General features: G+C 41.8%; 1 protein-coding gene across 2 annotated transcripts; it reads left to right on the top strand.

Moving 5' to 3' along the window:
• Positions 1–40: 40 nt before the first annotated feature.
• On the top strand, positions 41–26,484 carry LOC130181416 (striatin-like). 2 transcript variants are annotated; one of them, XM_056395629.1, is made up of 17 exons: positions 41–388; positions 11,956–12,059; positions 14,634–14,707; positions 16,958–17,036; positions 17,860–18,024; positions 18,606–18,741; positions 18,832–18,994; positions 19,882–19,992; positions 21,328–21,465; positions 21,574–21,710; positions 22,396–22,571; positions 23,193–23,240; positions 23,337–23,458; positions 23,549–23,716; positions 23,810–23,950; positions 24,520–24,708; positions 24,896–26,484. In XM_056395629.1, exons 1-17 carry the CDS (start codon positions 176–178, stop codon positions 25,063–25,065), a joined length of 2,334 nt encoding a protein of 777 aa, XP_056251604.1. In that variant the 5' UTR covers positions 41–175; the 3' UTR covers positions 25,066–26,484. The 2 variants fall into 2 exon arrangements, with proteins under 2 accessions (XP_056251604.1, XP_056251605.1); XM_056395630.1 differs by lacking the exon at positions 19,882–19,992 and having other exon boundaries at positions 42–388.
• The last annotated feature ends 419 nt before the right edge of the window (positions 26,485–26,903 follow it).

Raw genomic sequence — 26,903 nt, 5'->3', positions numbered from 1 at the left:
CTGTGGGCGTGGCCGTTGATACTGACGTCATTCAATGACAGCTAGCTGTCAGAAAGTGAGTTCATTCCCCCGAGCCGAGCAGACGGAACGCCGTCGATAGGTTTTTGCCCTTCCGTTGATATCTAGCACCCCGGCTCAGCGAGACAACGGACAGACCTTTCCACCGAGCCCGGCCATGGACGAACAGGCGGGGCCCGGCGTGTTCTTCAACAACAATAACAACTCCGTTTTACCCGGCGGTGGGAAAGGACCGCTGCCCGATGGCGACGCTGGGGAGGCGGCTAGGGCGCAGTACAGTATCCCGGGGATCTTGCACTTCCTGCAGCACGAATGGGCCCGCTTCGAAGTCGAGAGAGCACAATGGGAGGTGGAGCGGGCCGAATTACAGGTAAAACCCACCACATTTAATGTATACAGGACCACATATTAATGGCACTACCGGGGCCTTTCTAGTAACTCGCGTTGAGTTTCTGTGTTTGATTGTTCGGGTTACCAGGCTAGCTTGTTAGCTTTAGCTCAGGAGCTAAAGCAGCTGCAGCGCCCCCGACCCGACTGCACGACGACTGTTTGAGACCTCTTTACAGTGACTGAAACCACTAAACTTGCTTGCTGCCTTGAGCAGTTTAAAGAAAGACTATTTTAGCATGATTATACAATAACGGGTGTGATTAAACGTCCAACCGATAGCTACAATTATTAGCAGAGTAGTTTAAGTGCAGTGCAACAGCGTTGTGTGAAAAAACACAAAACGGCTAACCTTACCTGCCTACTTATAGCTAAATGTATAGCACCCCGCCTTGATTTTTTTAGTGCACTTTATCTCTAAATCCAGAAAAAAATGTGGTGGAGGAAAAGTAGTAGTTTTCTTAAAAGCTTTGGCCTCTTGAGAGCTCTCGTTGCTGACAAACAGCATACATCACAAACGAGACTGTGGACTCATTATGTCTTGTTTATGAATGTGATCATAAGCTAGCTGCTATGTCACTGCCACTCCTGGATAAAAGAAAATGAAAAATGCTGTCGTGTCTGTTATGGTCACAGTGCTTTACTTTGTCTTATTAATTGGTCCACTCTTTTGATAGTATATCTGACCCTTTCCTGATTGCCAAACAACTCAAATATTCAGCTATTAATGCGCTTTAAGAGGGCAACAGGTTTAACTGCTGCCAACTACAATTTTCTAAAGCTGACAAAAACTGGAGCCAAAAACATTAAACTGGAGCGCTTAATGCATGTTTAGTTTGCTTAACTATGAGTTCATGTCTATTCACTTTGAAATCCTTGTTTTGTTGTGGTTACTAGTCCTTCAAGAATTGCAACTTTCTCTCCATCAAGTTTTAATTTGATTTGAGCTTTATTCTTACCCCTTGTATGATGATGATTGTAATCTTGTACTGATCATATTGTAGGTGAATATGTTATCCCCTGGTGGCTTTTCTTTTGGATCAATGTTTACAATATTTGAAGCCCTGTGATTTTTATGTTTGTGGATGTAGCTAATCCTAAATTGAGAAAGAAACTGTCATCAATAGCCTACATAACAGATTCTTTGTACTCTAAATATCTACAGTTTTTTTTTTTTTTCGTTCCATCATTTTAACCCAGTTGTAGGGCCACTGTTGTTGGATCACAGAGAAGAGCCAACACTGACTTTCGGGGTTTGATAGCAGGCAGCTCCATTGACAGACTGACCTCAGCTAACAAAGAGACGGGAGGGAGACACTGCATTGTTTTCGGATTGGTCATGTATACCCTGATCAGTGTAGTAGGGTTTTGACTCATCACTCTCATGCAGCACTTTCAGTCTGGCCTGTGTATTAAGCTTCCTGTCTGCTGTCATGAAGCAAGCTTATCAGCGAAGCAGCAGCAACTGCGGCAAAGCACAGTGAGGTTGCCAAATGGCTTATTGGGTGGTTTGTTTGTGGCGGCAAAATGGTGCGCGCTCAATTTGTGTTCTCATTTTTATTGCATCTAATCCTAAACGTGATGCTGGTTGATGTTTTGAAAATCCTTTGACCTCCAGTAGACTCTTTACTCATAATTGTACTCTCATCACTGGGGCACAGGAGTAGAACATCTTTCGGTGCTGTGCTGCACTTTGCCAGAGCAATAATGATGAATTAAGTGTTGAAAAGCTCTGAAAATGTACATGGGATTTAACCTTGTTATGTCCTTGTGGGATGTGTACATATGGCAGACATATCCAGTACTTTTACCTGTAGAGGGTATTGGATTAATGTACAGTAAAGAGACCACAATGAGGAAGAAATAGAGTCACTGAAATGAACATAAATAGGCATAAATGAAATGCTGTATGGGGCATAGAGCTTTAGGGGTGTTCATCATCATTTCCACACATGTGTTTTAATCACAGAATCAAAACTGGCATGTTTATATTGCATATTTTAAGGAGGTGCAATATATGCTTTCATTTAAAAGCCCTTTAAGAATGTACACAAAGCGATTTCACAACCCAGTGAATACTTAGTCTCCTCCCAGGATTTTTTTTCTCGTTAGTTGTACAGACATTGAATGGAAAACAGTTGAAGCTGTGTTTTATGTTGCTGTTTGGGAGGAAGGAGAACTCCAGGGCTTGTAGGAATGTCGTCCAGCCAGCCTGTTAGGTCATGCTCAGAGCCACTCCTCTCTACTGGAGCAGTACAGAAACTGTACTGTACATTCCCGACTTGTCCTGCTGATGTGCAGTGTCTGTGTAATGCATAGGCTGCTGTCATTCATGATTAGACTCCAGTGGAGTAGTCATTGACAATCAATTGATTGACTTAATCAAGCTGATTTGCTTAGCGAGTGATAGGTTACAGCTCTAGTCATTCTGTCACGTTATCTCGGTAATGAAAGTAACTAGGGCTCCAACTAACGATTATTTTATTAGCACTTATTCAGTTCATTCTTAATTGTTGAAAGAAAGAAAGAAAATAGTGGAAATGGCTTTTACACATCTTCACTTTGTTAGTATTGTCTGACGGTCTAAAACCAAAAGATATTCAGTTTACAATTATTAAACGAAACAACTGAAGCTAGAACAAGTGAATTTCTGTCATTTTTGCTTGATAAATGACTCATTCATTATTGATTAATTGAGTGATATCGCAGAATCACAGTTTCAGAGAAAACCAGCAAATATTCACATTTCCGAAGCTAAAAGCAGAAAGAGTAATTTTTGCTTAAGGAAAGACTTAAGCAATGAGAAGAAGGTATGATTATTTGTCAAAATAGCTGTTGATTACTTTTCTGTCAATCTACTGTTTCAATTAATTGACTCATCATTTCAGCTTTAATTAATTGATTATCAATATGGTTGTTGATTAATTTCCCATTGAATCCTTGAACAATTATTTTACTTATTAGTAACTGTATTTAGACGATAAAACTACGTGATGGGTCAGTCCAATTTGTTGGGGTTTCAGGTTTGATTAGGGCGAGTGTATTTATTTAATTAGCAGTATATGCACAGCATGCTGCAGTTAAACAGTATGTGTTTTTGCTTTACACGTCTGCAGAGATTTATGACTTAATATGTAACAGTGGAAGTCGGTACATTGTACCTAAGCGAAATTTGATTTTGTATACCTTTTGCCTTTTTGCAATGTATATCTATTAGAAGCACCCCTCATATGAATATTGTGATATTGATCTATTGATGTCACCCTGCCATTCTGATTAGCACATATCTTTTCTGGGCCTGATGACTGAGGTTGAGTCGAGTTACGCCCTGTGCAGGCCAGGCAGTGCTCCAGTGTGCTTCATCAGCCCTCCAGTTATGGGGAAATCCCTGCTCCATAGGGTATCTCCTTGCCAGAAGTATCTGTCAGCAGCCATAATTTGACACCGGGAGAAGGTTGAAGGTGACTCAGGGTGTAAGGTGGCTTCATGTTGGTGCACACTGAAACCTGGACCCAGTTATCTTCATGGGCTAGAAGCGTCCCTTGTATTTTTCTAAAGGAAAAGCTTTTAACAGGAACAAGATTATGTGGCCCATGTTATTCGATTACTTCTCTCCATGTCCAACTGTGGAGCAGCCTAGAATTATTCTGCCTCAGTTAGATGACTTATTACTGTGATCTCATGTTTACTTTCACTAATGGCAAAGCCTGAGGCATATTTAGCTCAATGGTGCAGCGAAAAGAAGGACGGAACCACGCACAAACATACACATACCGTGGCATTCAGCAATTCAGAAGTGGGAGTCACCGCCATTCTTCAGTCGATACTACATCGACCCCCATGCTGCAGTTATTTTTGCCTTCTCAGTGTGCACCTCAGAGTGGGAAAGTACAAAAAAGCTGAGCATACGCTTCCTCACCAAAAAATTTAAGATGTAGTTACTCACTCATCGTTGCTCTCAGGTAGTGACAAAGACATCAAGGGTCTAGAAATCTTAAAAAAATACCAATTCACATAGAGACTAATTGTACACAACAGCTCACATCCTTCCTCACGTAACCAGTGTGTACAGCACACCACAAAGAATCAGCCCTGTCCTCAGTCAGTGGTTTAAGGCAGACTGTATTAATGTTCAACAGAAACTCGACAAAGACAATTACTGCAGCTCAATCAAATATTCATTGTGTACAGATAATAGTAAGTAGTTGAAATGGGTTTGTGTTTTTCCTCTTAGAAAGCCTGGAGGGAGCCATGTTTATTAACTAAAGCTTGGTCCTCTGAGCTTTGCTCCACTGTCCCCATTGGACTCGCACCAGAGCCTCTCTGTGCTCTAGAGCTGCCTTGTCCGCCTGTTAATTCCCCTTTCCTTCCTCCATTCACACTTACAGCCTTCGTCTGTCTACGTGGGTGTGCGGGACAGCTGCCTGGTTGTGCCACAAAGTTGCCTGCCTCCCCCAGTTTTACAGTAAATCTGAGGTCGCCGGTCTGTCAGAGTTGTAAATTGGAGTACTCACCAGATCAAACTGCTGTTGTCTCAGTGTGATGTAATCTGGTTTGCTGGTATTCACACTTTGTGATGGCACAGCAGTGTTTTTTTTTTTGTTTTGTTTTGTTTTTTTTGCTTTAAAGTAAATGGATACTCCCATACTCCTACATATTCTATCCATCAACATGTCTACATGTTGTATGTAATTACACTGTGCAACTTTTCCTTTTTGGATATGACTGGATCATTTGGGAAAAAATATATATCAGCATCATACTAATTTTTTTCATTTCTAGTAATACAGTGTCTGCACAAATTATATAATTTTATTCTACACCATTATCAACATCTATAAAAATCAAAAAATGTGATGAAGATGGGTTAATGTTTACAAGACATGCCGCATAACAACGTCCTTGGTTGGAATCCAGCCATGGACCATTTTCTTGTCATACCATTCTCTCTCTCCCCCACATTTCCTGTCCCTCTCTTCACTCATAATTGTCCAATAAAGGCAAAACCATGACAAATAAATAATTAAATGAAAAGAGTCTAAAAATGTTAAGAATGATCTTTCTTATCTAGAGTTATCAGAATCAACACAAGGCCTCTTAATGCTGAAGATTTGATGCTTAGTTCTGCTCCTCTGTGGATGTGTTAAAAAAGTGAAATTATTCATTAAGACAGTCTGTGAGAAGAATTGATATGGTCACCTGAAGCCAAAAAGTGAAGTCAGAGTCCTGTTTGACAGGCCTGCCATGCCAGAGAGACAGGACAGGCCAAAGGGCGCCAGCTGCCTCCTTGCTGCCTCTCTTGGTGGTTGACCGCCTTTTATTGGAAGAAAATGTCTCTGTCTGCGCCTGTTCTGTTTCTCTGAATTCATATTCTGAAATAGAGCATTTTACTAGCTCTGTCTGAGATGCTTGCCCGCATCAATATAAATGCAGTCTGTTAATAAACTACACAAATGCACATTTTTGCGGATGCTGGCTCGTTACTGGGAGGATTTGATTTTGCACCAAACAGAAACAAACCTACCACATTTTTACAACATCAGACTTGTCATCTTTATAAATTATATTTCTCCCTTCTCCAGTAAAACTTTACTCTAGATTGGTAAGATGTTGTTTCATCATGGTTCTGCCAGGACCACACCTTACAGTCACACTAGCCGTTTGTCAGAGAAAATGCTGATGTTGAAAAATGTAGCTCTTTGCCTGCATATGTGAGTGTGTGCATGTGCGCCATGAGCCTTATGTAATATTAATGCAGCAACATGGGATGCAGCACCCTTGTCCTCAAGAAGCCCAACATAGTGCCTTTGTTTGCACCCCCTGTGAGGTAGCACCGCAGTGTCAACTTGATGCGAGCTGTGTGACGGCAGAGTGTAAAATGAAGCTCATGTGGAAACTCGTGATGAGATGAAAACAACAAATCTGTGTCTGTTAAAATTCAGGAAAAGAGAGATGATGTATTTTTGACTGGGAGGAATTTCCGGCCGTATAAGGGTTTTCTTTTGTTTTCTGTTTACTGTACAAGACGCAGCTTGGCTCAGTCCAGATAACCGAGCAGTAATCTTTACTAAATCACAGTTTGAGCAAATCACTGTTTCACCCTGACCCTCTGAGCAATCCTGAATCTGTGCCCGCGAACATGAGCTGCGTGGATGTGCAGCGTCTGCATTTGAAGGAATAAGCTCCAGCCATGATCACAGGTCCTCAGTATTTCACACTGTAACTCCCTGCCTCTGTGGCTCTGCAGGAGCAAAATGGAACAATGGACTAAACTTAGCAGCTTGTGTGATACCCAGACCCGACAGTCAGATGATTGTGTAGAATGTGAACATACAATCAGTATGGAGCCTTTTTTTCAGATGCTCTCCAAGACAGAATGTGGTTGTGGAAAGACGACCAGTTGTATTTAAGTGTAAACACTTAAATTAGCCCCACCATCTTGAGCAGGGGAGGAGGTCAAGAGACAGCTGGGTGTGAAACCAGAGTAGCTACTGAAGTTCCTCAAGGAGGGGGAAAAAGATAAAACACCTGAACTCAACCTTTTATTTACAAATCAGTCATCATAGTCACAATCAGCTCGGTGCAACTAAGGGTGGGCAGAATTATGTTTCATGTTACTGTGAGACAGTATAAATATGTGTACCATCAGAAATATTGCCCTACCATTGTTACTGTGGTTGCTGTTCCTTTAATATCTCTTGACGTGTTTGACCATTGCTGGCTATGTTGCAAATCAGTGAGTGGGTTTGCTATATGGCAGTATTGGATTTTATGGGGGGTTTTTTGCATCAGTGCAATGATGAACTGTGATTCTTCATGTATTTTATTTGCTGGGTTTGCCTCAATAAAGGCCTTGGAAAGTGTTAAAATTTACAAAGGTCTAATGTACAGTTCCAGTCAAAAGTCTGAACACACTTTGCCATTCACTTGAATGGTAAAGTTTTGACCTTCATACTTTTACACTTTGTGAAAAAGTATCAAAAAGTGAAGACCAGAAGTCCAGAAAATGTATTATATCAGGATATATACCAATGTTGTGATATAATATAACATTTATTGGGATTGAGGATTTTATTCATACCACCCAACCCTCAAATAATGTTTTCAGGCAGGTTCAAGCAGATTGAACAGAAAAGCAACAATCTCTTGAGACTGCTTGAATGCCTTAGTTAAATTTATTTCATTGTATGTAAAAAAAAACCCCAAAACTAATGAAATAGAACCAGGACAGTTTTCACAGCAACATATTATATGACCTTTAAGGAAACCCATATGTTTCCCTTCCCAATATTATTATTATTATTATTAGAATGATGATTACATACATTTATCAATGGTAATGTTGTTGTTTTGGCAAATATATTGTAAGTGGCCATATATATTCATGGTGAAACCTACCTGAAGTGAGCTTTTTTTTGCCAGAAAGAGGTTATATTGATCTGCAGTGATGTTTTCTATCAACAAATACACTGCTGTGTCCGTGTTACAGCAGTCTCCAGCACCTCAGTCTTGCTTCTGTTGTTTTGCTGCATTTTTTTCTGTTGCTTCTAGTGTAATGGCATGCGTGGAATGTACTTGGCTAGTTATCAGGTTGGCCATCATGGTGCTCATTGGTTTGTGGTAACTGTGAGAGTAAACCCGGTGTTCGCTGAAAGAAAGGTTGTTTGCATTGTAAATGTGGGATTTACACCAGTTCTTTCCCCACTTCGGCTCTGGCCACGGTCGAAGGCCCGGCGTGTGTGACCATTTTGTTTGTGTGTAGGCCCTGAGGTTGTATGAGTATCCGCTGAATTTCTTTTTCAAATGGAGTGAGCTCAGTCTTGCCGCTGAGACGTATTGGATTTTTCACAGTGTTCACTCTGTCTAGATTAAATGGCCTCATTGTGTTGTAGATGTCTTTGGCGATGATGCAGAACAAGTGTGGAAGAAAACATGTCTGGAATTCACAAATCTCAGACTGTAATGTCTTCGCTATGTATAAATAGCTGGGATATCGTTGATAGTCATCATACATTCATTGACTGGAAATTTGAATTGACAAGTTCCTGTGTAGTAATCCACTGCCAACAATGTGTGGTTAAATAGTCTGCATGTTAACTAAAAGATGAAAAAATAAACCTTTTCTCCTGCTTAGATTGAAACCCGGCAAACTTAAATGACATCGACCTAAATGGTGCGGAAAAGGACATAAAACTTTTAGCAGTTTTATGTGGTTGTCTGTGTTTCAGATTGTGGTTTAGTATCACTGGAAGCTGCTGTTAGTCCATTTTTCCGTTTACTAATTTAAATAAGAGTAGAAAATCGAATCCTAAACTAGAATTGACTATATGCCAAAGCAGAAGGTACTGTGACCAACTTTCTTACCTGATCTTACCAGAATTTTAGCCAGCGGCTGGAGTTTGTTTTCCTCCATAGCCTGTCTGTTCTGCCTCCTTTTCCTGTCTCTGAAAGGTCCTGCGCTCTGAGATGGATGCCCCATTCTACATGTCTCTTACTCAGGCGGACTAAGGAGCCCTTATCCAGCAGCCCAATAATGCAGTCAGTGTGAGGCTGGGAATTAAATGCTTCCTGTGTCTCTTTATGGCCCAAGTTGACTCACTGCATTCCTCCCAAGGTTAATGTTTGATGGAGGAGAGATGGTGAGCCAGAGATTCACAGAGCAGCACTCTTCTCTATCTCTGGCACCGCAGGACGCCGGGGCTCCCTGGGCCAGTGCTTCATGTGGATAAGGAAGTGAATGGGCGCTCACTATCTCAATCAACACAGATGTACAGTTTTCATCTACAGTGAAAAATGAGCCAGTGTGCAATCTCTGTTTTTGAAATGTGAGGTGCTAGACCGAGTGAGTCCAAAATAACAACCTATCAAGCTGTTCTTACACTTTGTCATTGTTGTGGATATGACATTCTTGAGGTAGGGCTTTAATGTGTGACCAGGCCTTCGCTCTCACTGTGGGAATAAGTGAGATGTTTTTCCTGTTGAAGAAATCGTGGCACTTTTCTGCTTAGCGATGTTTCAACATTCGATTCCAAAAGATCGACCGTGTTCAGCTTGACATAGAGACATTTAATGGAAAATAGCCCTGCAATTAGCCTAATGAGGTATCTTTAGGTTTTGCGGCCCAATTGCATGCAATACTGTGGCAGTGCCCCAAGGCAGTGGTCCTCACTGATATTTGGATTGGAGCCACTTTAGCCAGAGTAAGTTATTTTGGGAGCCGCACAGTCTGGCCCAATCCAAACAGTGATAATTTTCCATATGCAATATTTTCCTTAATGCCTTATTTGTGCCCCTCTATGTGCCTCCTCTGAGATCCTCCAAAGACAGCACAAAGTTAATTATAACTCAGTTGTCATCTACACCACTTTTTTCCTCCTGTCATGTCTAAAAACATTCTTTTTAATCCAGGACACATAGTCATTTTCTTCAGGTAAAAAGATTAATGGCTGACTCACTCACATGACGACTGGGGCTTTTGCCCTGCTCCACGTTACTGTAACTGAGCTTATAAATGCACCAAAGGCCTTTTCCTGAAGTTCAGCCTGTTTTGGGTTTGTGTGTTAACGCTCAATGACACAGGTTCTAGGATGTGGGAAGTTGGATGCATACTAAATGTTGTTAACAATGTTGTCAATCCTTAATGCATTAGTATAGATCCAGATCAGGGTAGATGCACATTAAGCAGGATAAATAAGGAATTGGAGAATATGTAGATGTAATAGGTAGCGTGATGTATGTGCTGTGCTGACCCACCGTTCAAGAGCATCAATAGTTGGCATCTACGCAGACTGTTAGCATATGACTGGTGCCAACTAAACTTGGTGATGGACCAGTACTCTAAATCCTAAGGGCACTGGAGCTATAGCAGGAAAGTTTCTCTGCGGAGAACTGTGTATGGTAAGAAATGCTGTTATTAATACGAGGCAGATTGAAGTACTGTTGTGACTCATAGTTGCAGGCACCAGCAGCGCTACTTGCTATCCGTGTGAAACTGTGATCCAGCCCACTCACACTCGCACCATCCTTTGCATGTAGAGTGAAAGGCAGGGAATCAAGTCAATATTCATTCCCCTTTTAAGATTTTAACTCATGGTTTTAGACCTTGACTCATACCCAAGAGAAATTTTCTTTTTCAAGTTAGACAGGAGCAGTTTGGCTTATCCTTTAACCTTATTTGAAATGAGTCTACCATCTCTCCACTGCTCTTCTGTGGTTCATAGTTTCGGTTTGTTTGCCATTTGTTTTAATCCAATCTATCCAGTTACTCTGTCATCTTCTACTAACGAACTACAGAGTGGCACATAGATTCACCTCTTATGCTCATTGTCTTGGTGGTAAATTTCAACAACTAAGATGGTCTCTAAGAGAGTGTAATTTTGATCAAGTGTGTAAATAGAAACAACAGCGTGCTTATCCTCCTTTCTGTAAACAACACAGCCTTAAGAGACTTTAGCAGCTTCTGCAGCCAGTCTTCACATCGGTGTAACCCTTAAAACACTGGATGGATTGTGGACAGATTTTGTTGTGTTTGATCTTGGTTTCTCTCTGACCCACATGTAGTGGATGACAACTTCATAAGCATGCAATACACTCTAAGGACAAATGTAAAGCTTCAAGCAAAACAAAAGTTATTTCATTTTTATTGTGCAACATAAAATATATGAAAATGGATAATTACTCGTTTGTTATTAGGTGATTTTTCTTTAGCACCACCTAAATTTAACCAGGATTTTACAGTACAAAGCCGCATAAAGCCAAAAGGTAGTAAATACATATTCGTTAATAATAGAGTTAAGACCAGAATCTGTTTTACCATACAACAATTATTATGCCATAGAAATTTATAATTTTCAAAAACAAAAAAGAGCAAAAAAACATGTACAATTTGCAAGAACTGCAAGTGACAATGGGCAGAGAAAATATTAAGACCAGATAAAGATTGTTTTTTTTGTTTGTTTGTTTTTTTTCATTTGTAAGATATAATACTTTTAATGCATGATCAATTTTTGCTCAATGTGTGATCCTCTCTGCACTGTATACTACACAGTGAGCTAACCTATACCACTCTCATTACAAGCGAGCATATGCATGCACACGCGCATGTATATGTATATGTATATGTGTGTGTGGTACTCAGCAATGTAATGTAATGCTGACTCAGACTGAATGCGTCAACAGCTGCTGCCTGTTACTGAGGAGAGACAGTGCTGTGCAGAGGGAAGGGATTTTGGAGGAGGGAGGGGCAGGGGACAGTTGATGTGTGGGAGAGTGAGTAGGTTAGATTAAAATAGAATAGTACAGATTGGCTTTTTATTTCCCATCATGCCACGCATATTGATTTGACATCATCCTATTTCAGTCTGAACAGAAGCACTTGTTCTTAGATGTTGCCTCATTGAGGTTGTCTTTTAAGTCAAATCTTTGTTGCTAGCTAGTTCAAATCTAAGATGCCAAAACACCGGAAACGCTGACTCTATTTATAAAAGCAACTACTGTAAGTCTCTTACTACTTTAAAATGTGACCTGACAATCCTATTTTTGTGTTTTCAGGCCCAAATCGCCTTCCTGCAGGGGGAGAGGAAAGGCCAGGAGAACTTGAAGAAAGACCTTGTGAGGAGGATCAAAATGCTGGAGTACGCGCTGAAGCAAGAGAGGTGAGTGCCTTTACTGCCCTCTGCTGCTGCAGCCCACCCACAGAGGACACAAAGACGCCACCTAGTCTGCAACATCTGTAGTGATTGCTCCTAAAAATAAATTCCTGCCTCTGAGAAATACAGAAATGGAGAATGTGGCAGTGTTAGATTCTTGCAGGTCAACAAATCAACATCTGCAGCAGCTACAAAGAGCTAGCACACTTCAGAGTGCAGCTCTCTGCACATCTCTACTATAATAAAGTTGCTAGCGTCGTTGCTCCGTCTTGTTTATGCTCTATGCGTACGAGTCAGATGTCTCAGCTGGTGTCAGCAGAGGCAGTAATGGAGTGAGAGTACCAGAGAGATTCCCCCGAGTCCAGCTTGTATGATGTCTCCGGACGAGAGCATGTGCTGGCAGGAAGGCTTTGTCTGCTGTGAGATGCTGATGACTCTGCAACCTCCTCAGTAGAAGGATGGGACAGGAAAGGAGGAGAGAGGAATCCTCCCTCCACCCGAGACGAGGTCACCGTCGCAGTTTGCTTTCTCCAGCAAACCAGAAGAATGACATTGTTCTCATACTCATGTTCACCGGCCCATCACCATCACACAAAATGTCCCAGTGGTAGTGGTGGTGATACATTTTGCCTTCCTCCTGGACGCATGGCTGCACCCTAGAACAGAGATATATTGGTGATTTAAACATGTCTCTGTTAATGTATCTCTAAGCCACTGAGCGTATCGTTCAAACAGACTCTGACAAAGTGGCCCTCTGCAAAACTGAGCAAATGATCATTTATTTTAGACACGTGAAGTATTTATGACAAGTGTTTCTATCAGCGTAGCTCAGGATGAATTATTAAAGGGTAATTCCAGATTATGGCACCTTGGGTCTTAATTATGTTGTGTACACAGTTTTCCTATGTAATGAGGGATTATTATTAACATTTCAGGTGTGATCACTGTCAGTTTTATCTCTAAATGAAGCTTGTAACTTGTGTTTCTTGCCAAGTCGGCGTTAACTTGTGATGAAACAGAATTATCCTTCTAATGTTAGTCAAATGTAGATGTTAGATGTAGCTCACACTTTGACCGCTCCCTTGTGTGATTTTAATGGTGTCTGTTTGTAACCGAGCTATCCAGTCACTGTCTCCTCCCTCAACACCAACCACAGAGGATACTTAAGATACTTAACTGCTCTGCGGCCGACAGGAGAAGAGTCTGGTTGTGATAGACAACTACAAGCTGGGAATGTGTGGAATTCTATGAATACAAAGCAAAGCATTGCTGAAATTAGCTCAAGCAATCAGCAGAGTCCTCCCTGAATAAGTGAAGGTTAAAAATAGAAAAACGAAAACTGGGATGAGTAAGAAATGAAAGTGAGTGGCTGCAGGTATTTAATTTGAGCTGGGAGATTGACTAGGATAATGAGAGCTTTAACACAACTGAGTTAGACAGGTGTCAAAATAGGTTAGTGCTCTGTCGTTCCTCCAGTCAGCTCAGCAGTTAGTTAAATTTTTCCCTCCTGTTCTCTGCGAGGAGCATCTTCATTAGGTTTGTTAAGTATGGAGTCTTCCTCTGGCTGTTTGTAGTGAATATTTTTCTACTTTTCTCCACTGAGGTCACTGCAGACTCTGCCTCAGGAGCAACACTCTTAACCCAGAATTACTACCACTTTCCCCAGTTGCTAAGCAACAGGTCATGTCTCCAAGGGTATCTGAAAGCAATATCAGAAATGGCTTTCTGTATGTAGGATGTACCCAATTTAAAAAGAATTTGGTTTTGATGGTGGTTGCTTCCTCTGGATCATGAGGGGAGCAGTGTGGTGGGGGATGTAGTGTGAGGAAGGTGTGTAAGCTCTCCTGGTGCCATATTGACTAATCACTCATATGGATCTGTGTGCAGCCGTTGAGAGAAACGGCATCTCAGTGTTGCAAAGGCTGAAACAGACAAAAGCCACACATTACTATTTTCTATATGTTGTATGTCATTTATATCAGTCTTCAAAATGCTGGTGAATTTTCTTTTTTAGAGAATCACCTTTAAATTGAATCATATTGTGACTGCATGTGTAATTACACTTTTCTTGTCTGAATTCATAATTCACGATTAAGCAAAATTTTAGTTTTTGTTTTTCATGTGTGATGAGTCTGATGATAAGTTTATTGCATGAGCATCAATTTGATGATCTTGTATGTGATGTTTCATACATTTGCTGCTACAGCTACAATGATCAACAGAAAATTAAATGTGAATATTTGCTAATTTTCTTAGTTTTCTATGACAGTAAATGTAATATCTTATCTGAATATCAAAAAATGATGAAATTAATTGCTAGTTGCAGTTCTGTTTTCTTTATAATGATGCATACTTCTATCTAGAAATATTCCTTTTAATGTTGTGATTTCAACCCTGAATCTGTCCAACAAGCTAGTGTGTTTGAAGTAGAAGTAGAGCAAGTTGCAGTTGTGATGACTTTCAACTCCTAAACAGATGCTGCTTATAATGAGTCTTTAAAATAGCTTCTTCTTGGACCTTTTTGATCAGCCCTGTTTGCTTATTTGTCGGCCTCCATCTTTTTTTTTTCTTTACTTCCAGAGCAAAGTACCACAAGTTAAAATATGGGACAGAGTTAAATCAAGGCGACATGAAGCCTCCGAGCTACGACTCTGGTAAGTCTATGGAGGTTCGAGCAGCCAACTCCACCTCTTCATACTAAATCACTGTGATTGTTGATTTCACATACCTCAAGTGACAGGACTGTTACACATGTGAAGGCTGCATTCATGTTGAATCTTGTTTGCTTCGATAGATTCTTCACAGTGTCCTTTCCCAAATGCTGAAAGAATACCATGGATGTTATGGATATACTGTACAAATATTAAGCTACTTGAAGAGTCAGCGAATAACAAGTGATCGAAGTGCTTTAAAATATTCAAGCATGCATGACAGTAGATGTGAGACACAAAAGTATGGTACATACCTTTCACTTTAATTACTGATGAAGACACCCACAATAAAGGGTTGGTTCACCCAAAATACAAATTTGTTTAACGTGCTACTAGTGGTATCTATCCACGGAGCCATGCAGGTAGTTATGCTCTATTTATCCAGGTCTTGGATATTTCTGTCTCCACCCAAATACAATGGAGATGAGTTGAATTTAAGAGAGTTCAACACAGCTGTTTCCAGAAAAGGTGTCCTTATTATTCCGTATAATCCACAGAGTTGTCAACATCTTTTTAAAGGGACTGTCTATTTTGTAGAAAGTAGTTCCAAAGAAAGCCATTGATCCAAGAAACAGGAGAGAAATATTATAGATTTTTATTGTAGTCAGTGAACAGAGAATGAATGAATTAACAATTTTTTAAAGCAAAAATGCCAAACATTTCCTGGTTCCAGCCTCTCAGTTGTGAGAATTTGCTGGTTTTGTTTTAGGTTTGAGGTAGTAAACTGAATCTCTTCGGGTTTCTGACAATTTAAGGACATCATTGGACTGTAGGAACACAGTTTCCCCATTTTCTGTTCTATAAACAAAATCCCATTCTGAACAATCAGAATCACGCTCTGAAACCTCCAGGTGGAAAGCAAATAAATGCAAGTTGTGGTGGGAGTGTTTTATCAAAAACTCTCTGCATGGCTATATACCACAAGTGGTAAAGTAGAGGTCAGACAGACACAAAGTCTGCTTAAATGCAGCTTGAACTACTTTATCCATTCAAATTTTAACGATGTAAACCATTGCTCTCACTCTTTAGTTTTCACCCTTTCCATTACAGTACCCTGTCTTACCCCAGTATCACTCCTGCATCAGTGCACTACATGTTCTTGGTTATATTATTGTAGTTTAATTGGCCTCTCATGTTCAAGTCCTCTGCCATCATTAAGTCAGATTGCGATATTTCCTCTCCTCTCTCCTCATCTCTATTCATGAAGGCTGTTCAAAGCACCCCAGCCCTTGAAGTGTTGATGAATGAGGGGAGGTGAGGGGGAGAGGTGTTAGGTGGAGGCGTTGGAAGAGGGGAAGACATGGAGTGGGAGGTGTTGCTCCTGTGGTGGCGCACCTGCCCGCTCCTCACCCTTTTGAATTAGACATGACCCACTTTTTGAGGCGCCCACGTCTCTCTGCCCCTCCAAATCAACCCCTCAACACACATACGCAAACACACACTCTCCCCCTATCTAAATCTTATTAACACGTCTCTCTGCCCCGTGCAAAATTCCCAGCTGAATCGCGAGTGGGGTGCTGACGTTGTTGGATATCAAAGTGAGCTTTGAATCCCATCATTGTTTGTTTTGTCAGAGCTGTAGACAGTCATAAAAAGTATGCGTTGTTCTGGATGCTGCAGGCACAGATGCACGTCCTTGCTCTTTTTAGTATGTCATGGGACACGGTCGGAGCAGAATCCAGCCATTTTGAAGGTGTTGGAATGCATCATTAAACATCAGATGTCTAGTTTTAGTATCAAGAACAAGCTGTTGCTAATGAGCTTTGAATCTCCTTTCTGTTTCTGTTGCTAGTGCTGTTGTTTACACAGTTTTATTGGGGTAATAATTACCCATTGGGATGTACATACTTGGATTGACGCTATTTATTAACGTTGCACATGTTGACAAGTAAAAACTCGGCTCAAAATCCAACCATGAACAACAGTAAAAGGTGACTGGAGTGAATGTACTATTAGTACCCGTGGACGCAGCTGTTGCAAAAATGTCACTGTCACAATTTAAAGAGAAGTAGTATGCTCCTCTATTTAACTCTAATCCACTGTTGACTTACTGGTAGCAGCTAAGCGCTGGTGTGTGGAGTTGCCGGGATGCTGTAATGCAGGAATGTTCTGGTCGTGTTTACAGAGTGGAAATAATGTCAGAGGCTTTGCTGTCTGTGGAGCCCTGATTTGTGTCCTTCTCTTCTCCTCCAGATGAGGCCAATGAGAATGAGACTTCTGGGTCACTCAACAATCAGCTGTCCTGGAAACAAGGCCGTCAGCTCCTCAGACAGTAAGTGGACATGTTTTTATCCTTGTGTGACAGTCTTCAATCCAGAAATCGAAACCGCTGCACTAAAAAGACCTGTATGAAATTACCAGTATGTTGACTTGCCCCTGGTTACATTCCTCTGCAGTAGTATTGTCACTTGTGTCAGAGTAACGGGTTTTGTGAACTGTGGCCCAAAAAAAACAGTGGGAAAGAGCTCCCTCACATGGGCAGTAGCAGTTATTACCTGCTCTCTGTTTTTTGCTTTGTATTTTTTTCTGGTGTACCCAGAAGGCTCAGGAAAGTTTGGTAATCATATCATCCTAGTCTTTAGTCAGTCTGCGTAAATAAACCAGGCTCCAACCTTTATCCCAGACACCATCAGACAGCCTCACACATCATCTGCCTCAACATGCCGGCTGATGAGGCTGCCAGTTTATTCTTGATTCTCTGTCAGGGGACAGATCAATAAAGTGCTAAGAAACCCCTCCCTTTCAGTCAGTCACCCACTCAGTTTGCTAGAGCTTCTTCTTGCATTCCTACTGGGTAGGTGTAATATTTGATGAGTAGCTCCTCTTGCCTCAGCAGAGCTGATACTGTTAACTAGACCAATGCCAGAGGACATGACACAATTCACAGTAACAAGTAATTGACTCCCCCTCATCTTTGATTCTATCAAAGTCTTGACAATAAATTTAATGCAGTAACTTAATTGTCTTTTTGCAACATCATTAAACTCCTCTACAATGCCTCTGCACTTTTTTGGCACATTTCACCACACAAATTAGACTTTAAATGTTTGATTAAGCCAATACAAGCTGGTTTGAGTTCATTTACCTTGTTCCAGGTACCTGCAGGAAGTGGGCTACACAGACACCATCTTAGATGTAAAGTCACAGCGGGTCCGAGCACTGCTAGGACTAGCCGGGGATGGAGGTGGGCGGACAGGTGAACGGACCAGTACTGAACCTTTGGTCAATGGGACAGACTCGAAGGGCATGGGCACCAGAGGGTGAGTACGCTCTTCTATGGGTGCCTGTAGACTGCAAAATTTCAAGATTACAGTCTGTGAGAGACTCTTTCAGGTTTTTCCTTTAATTGTGTGTCATCTAATGTCTTATTCTGATTTGTTGCTTTGTAAATATGAATCGTAACAGTCACTCTGTGGGGTTTTGGTCTTATATTTCTAACAATGTCGCACTTTGTCACAGCCCGTCTCTGATTCCTGAAGCTCTAAATCAGCTTTTTGTGGATGTGTATAACAGTCCAGTCTACGACCACCATTTGTGATTGACATCCAAAACTTTCACCACCCAAAATTCCACAAAGTGGCCTTAAAACACAAGCACACCAACCTTGTAAATGTGTGTTGCATTTAAGCGTGATGGATGAATCATTTAGGATACCACATGTTTTTTTTTTTTTTTTTTTTGTTTTTTTGTTTTTTAGTGATGCTGTAACATAACACACCGATGTGATGGTGGACAGAAAAAGCCTGAATTTGAAAAGTTGAAATACAGCATTGTAACAGCAGTTACATATGGTTAGTTATTGTTATTCGTGTATGTCAATGCCTTTGTCATTCCTCAACAGGAAAGCTGAGCTCTCTGACACGAGCGCTGTTCTTGAGGCCTTCAAGTTCATTGAGAATGCAGCTGCTGAGTTCAGTGATGAAGATGAGGAAGAGGATAGCGAGGGGAAAGACAGGACTCATGTGGAGTCCAGGACAGTAAGAAAAACCTTGCCTTCTGCGTTCACACAAAGTCCATTAAAAGTTGTTCCTGTACTATTAATAATGGCCTTCAATATTTTCCCCCAGATCTTGAGAAAGAAGACGCCGTCATCATCGTCGCCGGCCAGTATGGACACCACTGAGGACCCTGACACCGAGGAGGCACTGAAGGGCTTTGACTTCCTGTCCAGCCCTGACGAGATGGACACTTCGCCAGAGTCCAGAGGCACTGGGGATGGCACAGACTGGGGTGAGTCACAGACCAGTCGAGAACAGTGTTGGAATTGAATTAAAAGTACTATCTAGACACTACAGATACAGTTATAGCACCTACAATATCAAACTGTTAATTTATTTTCTCTTGCGCAATGATGAGCCTGTTTTTTTCTACAAATACAATATGTAACTGTTAGAGCAGTGTAAGTACACCGAAAAGCTTGCTAATTATTTGATGCTGTAATGTTCCTGTTTCTCTAAATTTGGCTTCTCATAGTTTGGTGACTGTTCATGGAGTACTCGTCATTCATATATCATGCTGTGGTCATAAATCATGATGTTTGGAGTTTCTCTGTTTAACCCATAGTGTGTTATCTCTTCCACTGTGTGTTCCCATAGCCAGCCCGTGACCACAATGTCTCTTCCACTCCTGTGTGTCGTCAAATCAACCTGATTCCCTTTGAGTCTTAGACTAAAGCGAGAAAAAATGGGTTTAATATCATGCTGAGGCTTGTTTTTGTATTTGAACGTGGGTTTGAGGGTCTGAGTCATGTGTATACAAAAATCTGACGATCACAAAGATTTCATGGTGAGGATTTTATGATTGGATTTTTCATGCCTCAGAATCCAAATGTTCAAATGAAAGAACTCCCCACATGGTATTAACTTCCCTCCCACCACTCTTCCAGTAGAAAAGAAATCTTGTACAGATTAAATGAGATGGCTGTGATTGCTGCTCCCAATAATAATGAGTCTAATATCACTGAGGTGGTGAAAGAAGCCTACAGCTCTCCTTGAGGCTTGAGAAACCTCCAGGAGAGTAGGAGTCTGAGAGAGGTCTCCACCCTGCCAGGCCACTCAGGCCTCGACCAGGGCAGTTCCTCAACAGCCTCTCGGTCTGGTTTTGTTCCCCCTGTGTAGAGAAGGACGAGCAAGGTCCCATTTCTGAGGCCTGGGACGTGGACCCGGGCCTGATAACCAAACTCAAGGAGCAGTACAGAAAGGAGCGCAAGGGGAAAAAGGGGGTGAAGAGTAAGTCCTGTCAGGCGCTGCTGCCTCCCTCCCTCCTCCTCCTCCTCCTCTCTCTGTAGAGCCTGACTTTCAGCCAAAAGGCCTCAAATCAAAAACAAAACATTTTCACTGTGTTTCTCATCTCCTTCTCTAGCTGCTCCTTATTATGCCTCTGTCCTCTTGTCTGTCACTTCATACTCAGTGTGTCTTGTTTTCTGCTGCAATGTACTGCACAGACAAAATCTGTCACCATTATCGTCGCTTGATGCATGTTTTTCTTTTCATGTTTAAATGTTTTCATTTATATTCACTCCATCTTGTCCACACTGTCAAAAGATTAATGTGAAAGTTAGTCATGATGACTCGTCCATCTGTGTCCCATCTGGGCTAGCTCTGGTCTACACAGTCATCTGTTTCCTACATCAATATCTTCTCCAGTCACAATGAGATAATTATCATTATCTCCATCCTCATCTGTCAACCATGTTGATACTACAGTAATAAGTATTTTTCTGCAGTTGTAAAGTGATTGCAATTAAAAGCTTTTACAGTGACTCAGTGAAGTGACTCAGCTGAATACTACTGCTCTCAGAATAACAGCCCACTTCAGACTCATTCAGCGGCTGAGGGCTCTTAGATTCTACATTTACGAGGCCCAAGCTCTGCGTTACTGCTGCTTTTTTTTATTCTTACTGTGATTGAGTCAGTCTCATCTCACTTTCTTCTTTTTACACCTCACTTCCTCCTCCTTCTCTGGTTTTATCTATTTTGGTTCTTCACGCTGGATTGGTGGTTTATCGCTGTTGTGGGTGTGTGGAGGAGATCATCAGGAGATGTGTTTGGGATTTTATTTATTTATTTATTTTCAGGCTTTGTACCTTTCGTGTACTGTATTTCTTTGCACTGGGGTTAAGGTTTTATTCGAAGGGCCCACATGTTAAAATGCTTGGAATAAAAAGATAAACATCCACAGTCACATCATATGCTGGTTAAGTGAATGATTCAGCCTGGGCTCAGAAAATCAGAAAATCAGAAAATCCAGCTCCAGCTGCTGAATTGCTCTCTCCACGCAGCCCACACCAAGAGATAAACCTTTTCTGCCTCTTGAACTCACCTAACAAGGATTCTGCTGCTGACCTCCCTTAATTTTCTTTTCTTTTACATCTATAATTTATTAATTTACTTTCTTCCCTTTCAGTGCTGCTTTCCGTCCATATGCTTTCTGTTTTCTCTTTTTCAGCTCGTACTCAGTTAATAAAATATTATATTATTTCAATACTTTTTGCTTCTTTTTTTCCCCTCCGCTCTCCATCGCTGTATGCCTGTTTGGTAACACTTTTGACCTGACTTAAATAGGGCCAAACCGGTCCAAGCTGCAGGACATGCTGGCTAACCTGAGAGATGCAGAGGACTTGTCCCACATGCAGCCTCCATCCACCCCCCAATCCCGGCCCAACGTGGTCCGCGAGCACGACGGGAACCGACCAGATGAAGGTGCTCGCGCGAAAATACCAGCAGATTGAAACAATGACATGAACTCTTTGTTAGACTGTCGACAGTGGTTGTGTATTTAGTTATTTTACATACTTGCTCTGTCCCCAGTTGAGGCGCTGACCTTCCCACCCACCTCAGGGAAGTCTTTCATCATGGGCACAGATGAGGCCATGGAGAGCGAGCTGGGCCTGGGGGAGCTGGCTGGACTCACCGTGGCCAACGAGGCTGACAGCCTGGCATACGATGTGAGTAGGGAAAGGCGGAATATATTTTAAAAGCCACGGGACCATTTCTCTAAAGGAAAACTGTTTTTGTTCATGTTATCATTGGAGCCTTATGAGAAGCAACCATCCCACCTCCCTCCTCTAATCCACAACAATTTTACCACAGTCACATCATATGCTGGAAACTTGCCATTTGTGTCTCAAACAGCTATTTTTATAGTCGTGTCACAGGAAGCGGCTTTGAAAAGGTAGCACTGGGAGATATCAGTTATTTTTTGATATCATATTAACAACAGTAATGTCACATGGCTAAAAAAATACACCTGACTAGGTTGTGGCGTGCTTTTTTAAACAAGGCTTATTTTGGTGTGATGGCAGGCTTTTACAGAAAAGTAGTTAAAGGGTCGAAGGAATTAGCACTAATGAAGAATTGGTATTAAATAAGTCATAAAAATCCTTCCTTTTTAATCACTAAAAGACAGAAAATTTTAATCTCACTTTTCCCAACGTTATGATCCATTAATGTATTATGTTGTACTATTTTGTTACTATTGAAAATTAACACCAGCTCACTAAGTACTAAACCTGGTATCTGAGTCAGAACTTAGCTGAACATTGTGCTGTAGCTCAGTTCAGAACTACTGATCACTTGTATTAAAGCTGCTGAAGACGGATGTTGAGCTCTGATGAGGTGTCCTCTCCCCAGATTGGCAACAATAAAGATGCCATGAGAAAAACGTGGAATCCCAAATTTACTCTGCGGAGCCATTTTGATGGGATTCGTGCTCTGGTCTTCCACCCAGTGGAGCCCGTCCTGGTCACCGCCTCGGAGGACCACACGCTTAAGATGTGGAACCTGCAAAAGACCGCTCCTGCCAAAAAGTAAGAATATCTTCACACTCAATGAACACCTCCAAGGATGTTTTCAAAACACACTACTCCTGATCTCTTATTGATTTCTACTGTCAGTTTCATTTTTGTTTTTCGAAAGCAAAACGACAATTTTAGACTTACTACTGTATCGACTAGGTGTCCAATCCTCCGTCATCTTCTCTGTTAGAGACACTAACAGACAGCAGGGTAGTGTGTGTAGTGTGTGTAATGTATAGTGAGCATCAGTGGAAAGAAAATCTCTGTCGTTTGATTGCACCCGTAAGTATTATAGCTCATTTTGTTGCTGCGCTGTCACACGATTCAGCTACAGGAAACTGTCCCCATGTGACAAAGAACTGAGAAAACTGCTTCACAAGACTCATTATGTCACATCACAACTCTGCAGCCTGCACACCATCTGTAGTGATGGGTTTATTTTTAGAGCCTGGAGTCATTTTAAAGTTAAGGGTATTGTGACTATAACAATAAAAAGGCAATTAATGGAACAGTGGTCAACAAATTGTCCATCCATTTATAGCTTTATTCAGTTTAATTACTTTGAAACACAAGAATTAGGTTCTGCTTTTTGGTTTTGTATGTTAGATTAATGAACATGCTCTTTGCCCACAGGAGTACATCATTAGATGTTGAGCCCATCTACACTTTCAGGGCCCACAGGTAAAAACATTGCACATATATAAGACAGTTTTTTCTGTTTTACTTTTGGTTTAATAGACGAGATATTATGATAATTCATCATTATTTAAACCACAGGGGGGCTGTACTGAGCGTGGTGATGAGCAGTACAGGGGAGCAGTGTTTCAGCGGAGGGGTTGACGGAACTATTCAGTGCTGGAACACCCCCAATCCCAACATCGACCCCTACGACTCCTACGGTAACAGTTTAAGGTCATGTGTTTTGTTTACATCTGGGGATTTTCGAATCGAACCGACTGACTTGAGTTTTCTTGTGTTTTCTGTGACAGACCCATCAGTGCTGCGTGGAGCGCTGAGTGGACACACTGACTCTGTTTGGGGTTTGGTGTACAGCAGCGCCCACCAGCGCCTCCTCTCCTGCTCTGCAGACGGGACTGTGAGACTGTGGGACGCCAACACCACCTCCCCCGCCCTCGCAGTATTCAACGAAAACAAAAGTACTGACTTGAGTCATGTGTCCTGATTTTTCATTTTTCAAAATGGTAAATGATTCGTGGAGCATAAATTTCTCTGTTTTTTCTCTGCATTAGAACTAGGAGTTCCCTCCTCTGTAGACCTGGTGTGCAGTGAACCAGCCCACCTGGTCACATCCTTCACAAACGGGCAGATCGGCCTTTTCAACATGGAGACCCGCCAGCTGGTCCTCAGTCTGGAGTCCAATTTAGAGCCAGGTAGGTTGATCAGTGGATCACTAACAGTGGCTAAACTGGGTTAAACCTAATGCTTTTCGGTGAACTGCAGTGCTGCTTGAACTGAGAAACTGAAAGAACTGAAAAACACCCAGAAGCAGCAGTCAGACATCTCCTTTGATTTCCAGACTAACAATCGTAAAACATGTTCAACACTTGTTGAATTCAGTCATAATGCTGAAGTAGAGTCAGTTGGTGCTGTCAGAAGACTTGAGTAAAATGTAGCAGCAGCTGTGGTAAAGAAAATAATCATTAGCTGACACATTCTCTTAACCAATGTTTCCATTTTCCATTTGTTTGGAGATTCGATTCACAAATTCCAGGTCAGCTCACTGATGCAGTTCTCAAGTTTTAAGACTTAATGCTGCGTGTCATAACAATGTTTAGCTTATCTGTCCATTGTTAGTAACTTGTTTACCAGAACATACTCATCATCAGGGGTTGCCACAAAGTTATCCACACATGGAATATAATATTTCCACAGATGAGATATTTGGTGATAGTCACTACCCGTTATGTGAAGGCTTATGTGCTTGTCTGTTTTTCACCAGGCACTCCCTGTCAGATCAATAAGGTCCTCAGCCACCCGACTCTTCCCATCACCATCACAGCTCAGGAGGACAGACACATCAAGTTCTTTGACAACAACAGCGGGAAGCTGATTCACTCCATGGTGGCTCACCTGGACGCTGTCACCAGCTTAGCTGTAGATCCCAATGGTCTTTATCTCATGTCGGGCAGTAAGTATCTCTTTTAACCAGCTTAACAGCAGTTCATTGATAGATGTCCACATCTTAATCTTCCATGCTGGTTTTTATATCCACTTGGGCATTGTTCTTCTGAATACTACAAACTACCTCTTTTTTTCCATGTTCCATGAATTGCAGTTCTCCTTGTGCCACTTACAACTGCCCATCTCCTCCACAGGTCATGACTGCTCTATCCGCCTGTGGAACCTGGAGAGTAAAACCTGCATCCAGGAGTTCACAGCTCACAGAAAGAAGTTTGAGGAGTCGATCCATGATGTTGCGTTTCATCCGTCTAAATGCTACATCGCCAGCGCCGGCGCAGACGCTCTCGCCAAGGTGTTTGTATGACGCGGAGCTGCGTCTCTCCCTGCAGCCCCGCTCTCTGACTCAGCCTCCCATGATCAGGGACCAATAGAGACACAGCAGGGGAAGGGCCTTCAGGCATGGGTCCAGTCCCACCTCACACAGCCCACTGGTTTCCTGTCGGACTGGCAGACTATGTAGCCGCTAGCCTCAAACAGGACATGACTCTCCATAGAAAGGGTCGGCAGGGAGGCCAGTCAGGAGGAGAACTGTTCTCTAGTCCCCCATCTACCATCCAGGCAGGCCTGGGTGTGACAGGCTACAGCGCCCCCTGCTGACAGACTAAAACTTAACCTCCATAGCTAGGAGGCTCAGGACAAGTGTTAAAGAGTGTGGAGTGGAGAAATGAGGTTTCAAGCCGGTCTTCTGCCCCTGTAACTTCACGCTCACCCCAAATCCCTCGGGCCCTCGACCTTCCCTCTCAGACAAACCAAGGTGCGGGCCCTTAACTCCAAGTCAGGTTTTGTGTTGTGTTGTTCCAGAAACGTGGGGTACTGAAGGCTTCCTGGAGCTGTCGTGGAAGCCTCTCACTTCTTCTTCTCTGCTTCCCAGACTGACTCTGCTTGCTGGCCTGCCTTTATTTTCCTTTTTAAAACACGTATTGACAAATGTGCCTTTGCTTTAAAAGGTCTTGAAATTGTTATTTTAACAAGCTTGTTTTGGGGAACAGGGAGGGAGGGGACAGCGGAGAAATGGAGCTGGTTGTCACAATGTTGTCAATTTTAACATTGGATGTAAAATTACAAATGCTTATAATAAACAAAATATATATTCAGTCTTAAAAAATTACTGTGCAGCGTGAGTTTGAGTGCTCCTTTTTCATAAGTGTGGTTGGGGAATCAATTTTGTGCATATCAAGGCAAAGCTGGTAGATACAGACCATTAACTATAATGCCTGTTTGTTAGATTCAAGTAATTGTACACTTCAGAAGTAAGATTACAAACATATGTGTCCAAAGTAAACCATCTTGGTTATATAATTACAATTCAGACTTGGTTCTAGATGTCCATTTTAGGAATAACTAATTGATTTTGGCCAGTTTGCTCTTGTTTGAATTGAATGGCTTGTACTGTATGTAGTTTTCCCCAATTGTGTGGACATGCTTGACTACAGTGTGATGTATCATGTCCAGATATTTACAGTAGTCCAGTGTTTAGCAGGAAATTAGTGCAGTACTGTAAGACTGTTTGAAACAATGAGTTAAGCATCCAACATGGAGGGAAGAGAAATGTCCTGCAGATTCCAGTTTATTGTAAACTGTGTGAGGAGGAAACGATCCTGGGTGAAAAAACAAATCAATCAAGATATTGTACATGTAGAGTACAGCTTCAAATGAGCCATTTTCTCAGTCACTGGTTTGTATATGAAAGTATGTTCAAAATAAAACCTGCTGTAAAATATTACCTGGGCTCTGAGGTTGGTCATTTGACAATTGTGGCAGCTGTTTGCAACTCTGCAGAAAACAAACGTGATCATCAATCATGGATTTAGTGAGTTACGCTGTGGGCTATAACCTGACACCTATATTTTAACGCTTCCGCACTGTCGGCAGTCAGGGCCGGAGGCATTATTTTTTCGGGTTGTACGTCCATACGTCCATCTCATTCTTGTGTGTGATATCTCAGTAACGCCTCAAGGATGAACTGATGAGAATTTGGTGTTCAAAGGTCAAAAGGTCAATGTCCCTGTGACATTGTAATGTTCTGCAAAAACACTTCTGGTCATTATTCAACACTTACTCCGGACGGAGTGATTGTGGCCACATTTCCTGAGTTGTGGTCGGCTGTTAGAGGCGTACAACTGTGACGTGGTAATTCTAGTT

The sequence above is a fragment of the Seriola aureovittata genome, chromosome 14 (genome assembly GCF_021018895.1).
Source record: "Seriola aureovittata isolate HTS-2021-v1 ecotype China chromosome 14, ASM2101889v1, whole genome shotgun sequence".
Lineage (NCBI taxonomy): Eukaryota > Metazoa > Chordata > Actinopteri > Carangiformes > Carangidae > Seriola > Seriola aureovittata.
The sequence above is the reverse complement of the archived record's forward strand: the minus strand, read 5'-3'. Positions and strand labels throughout refer to the sequence as shown.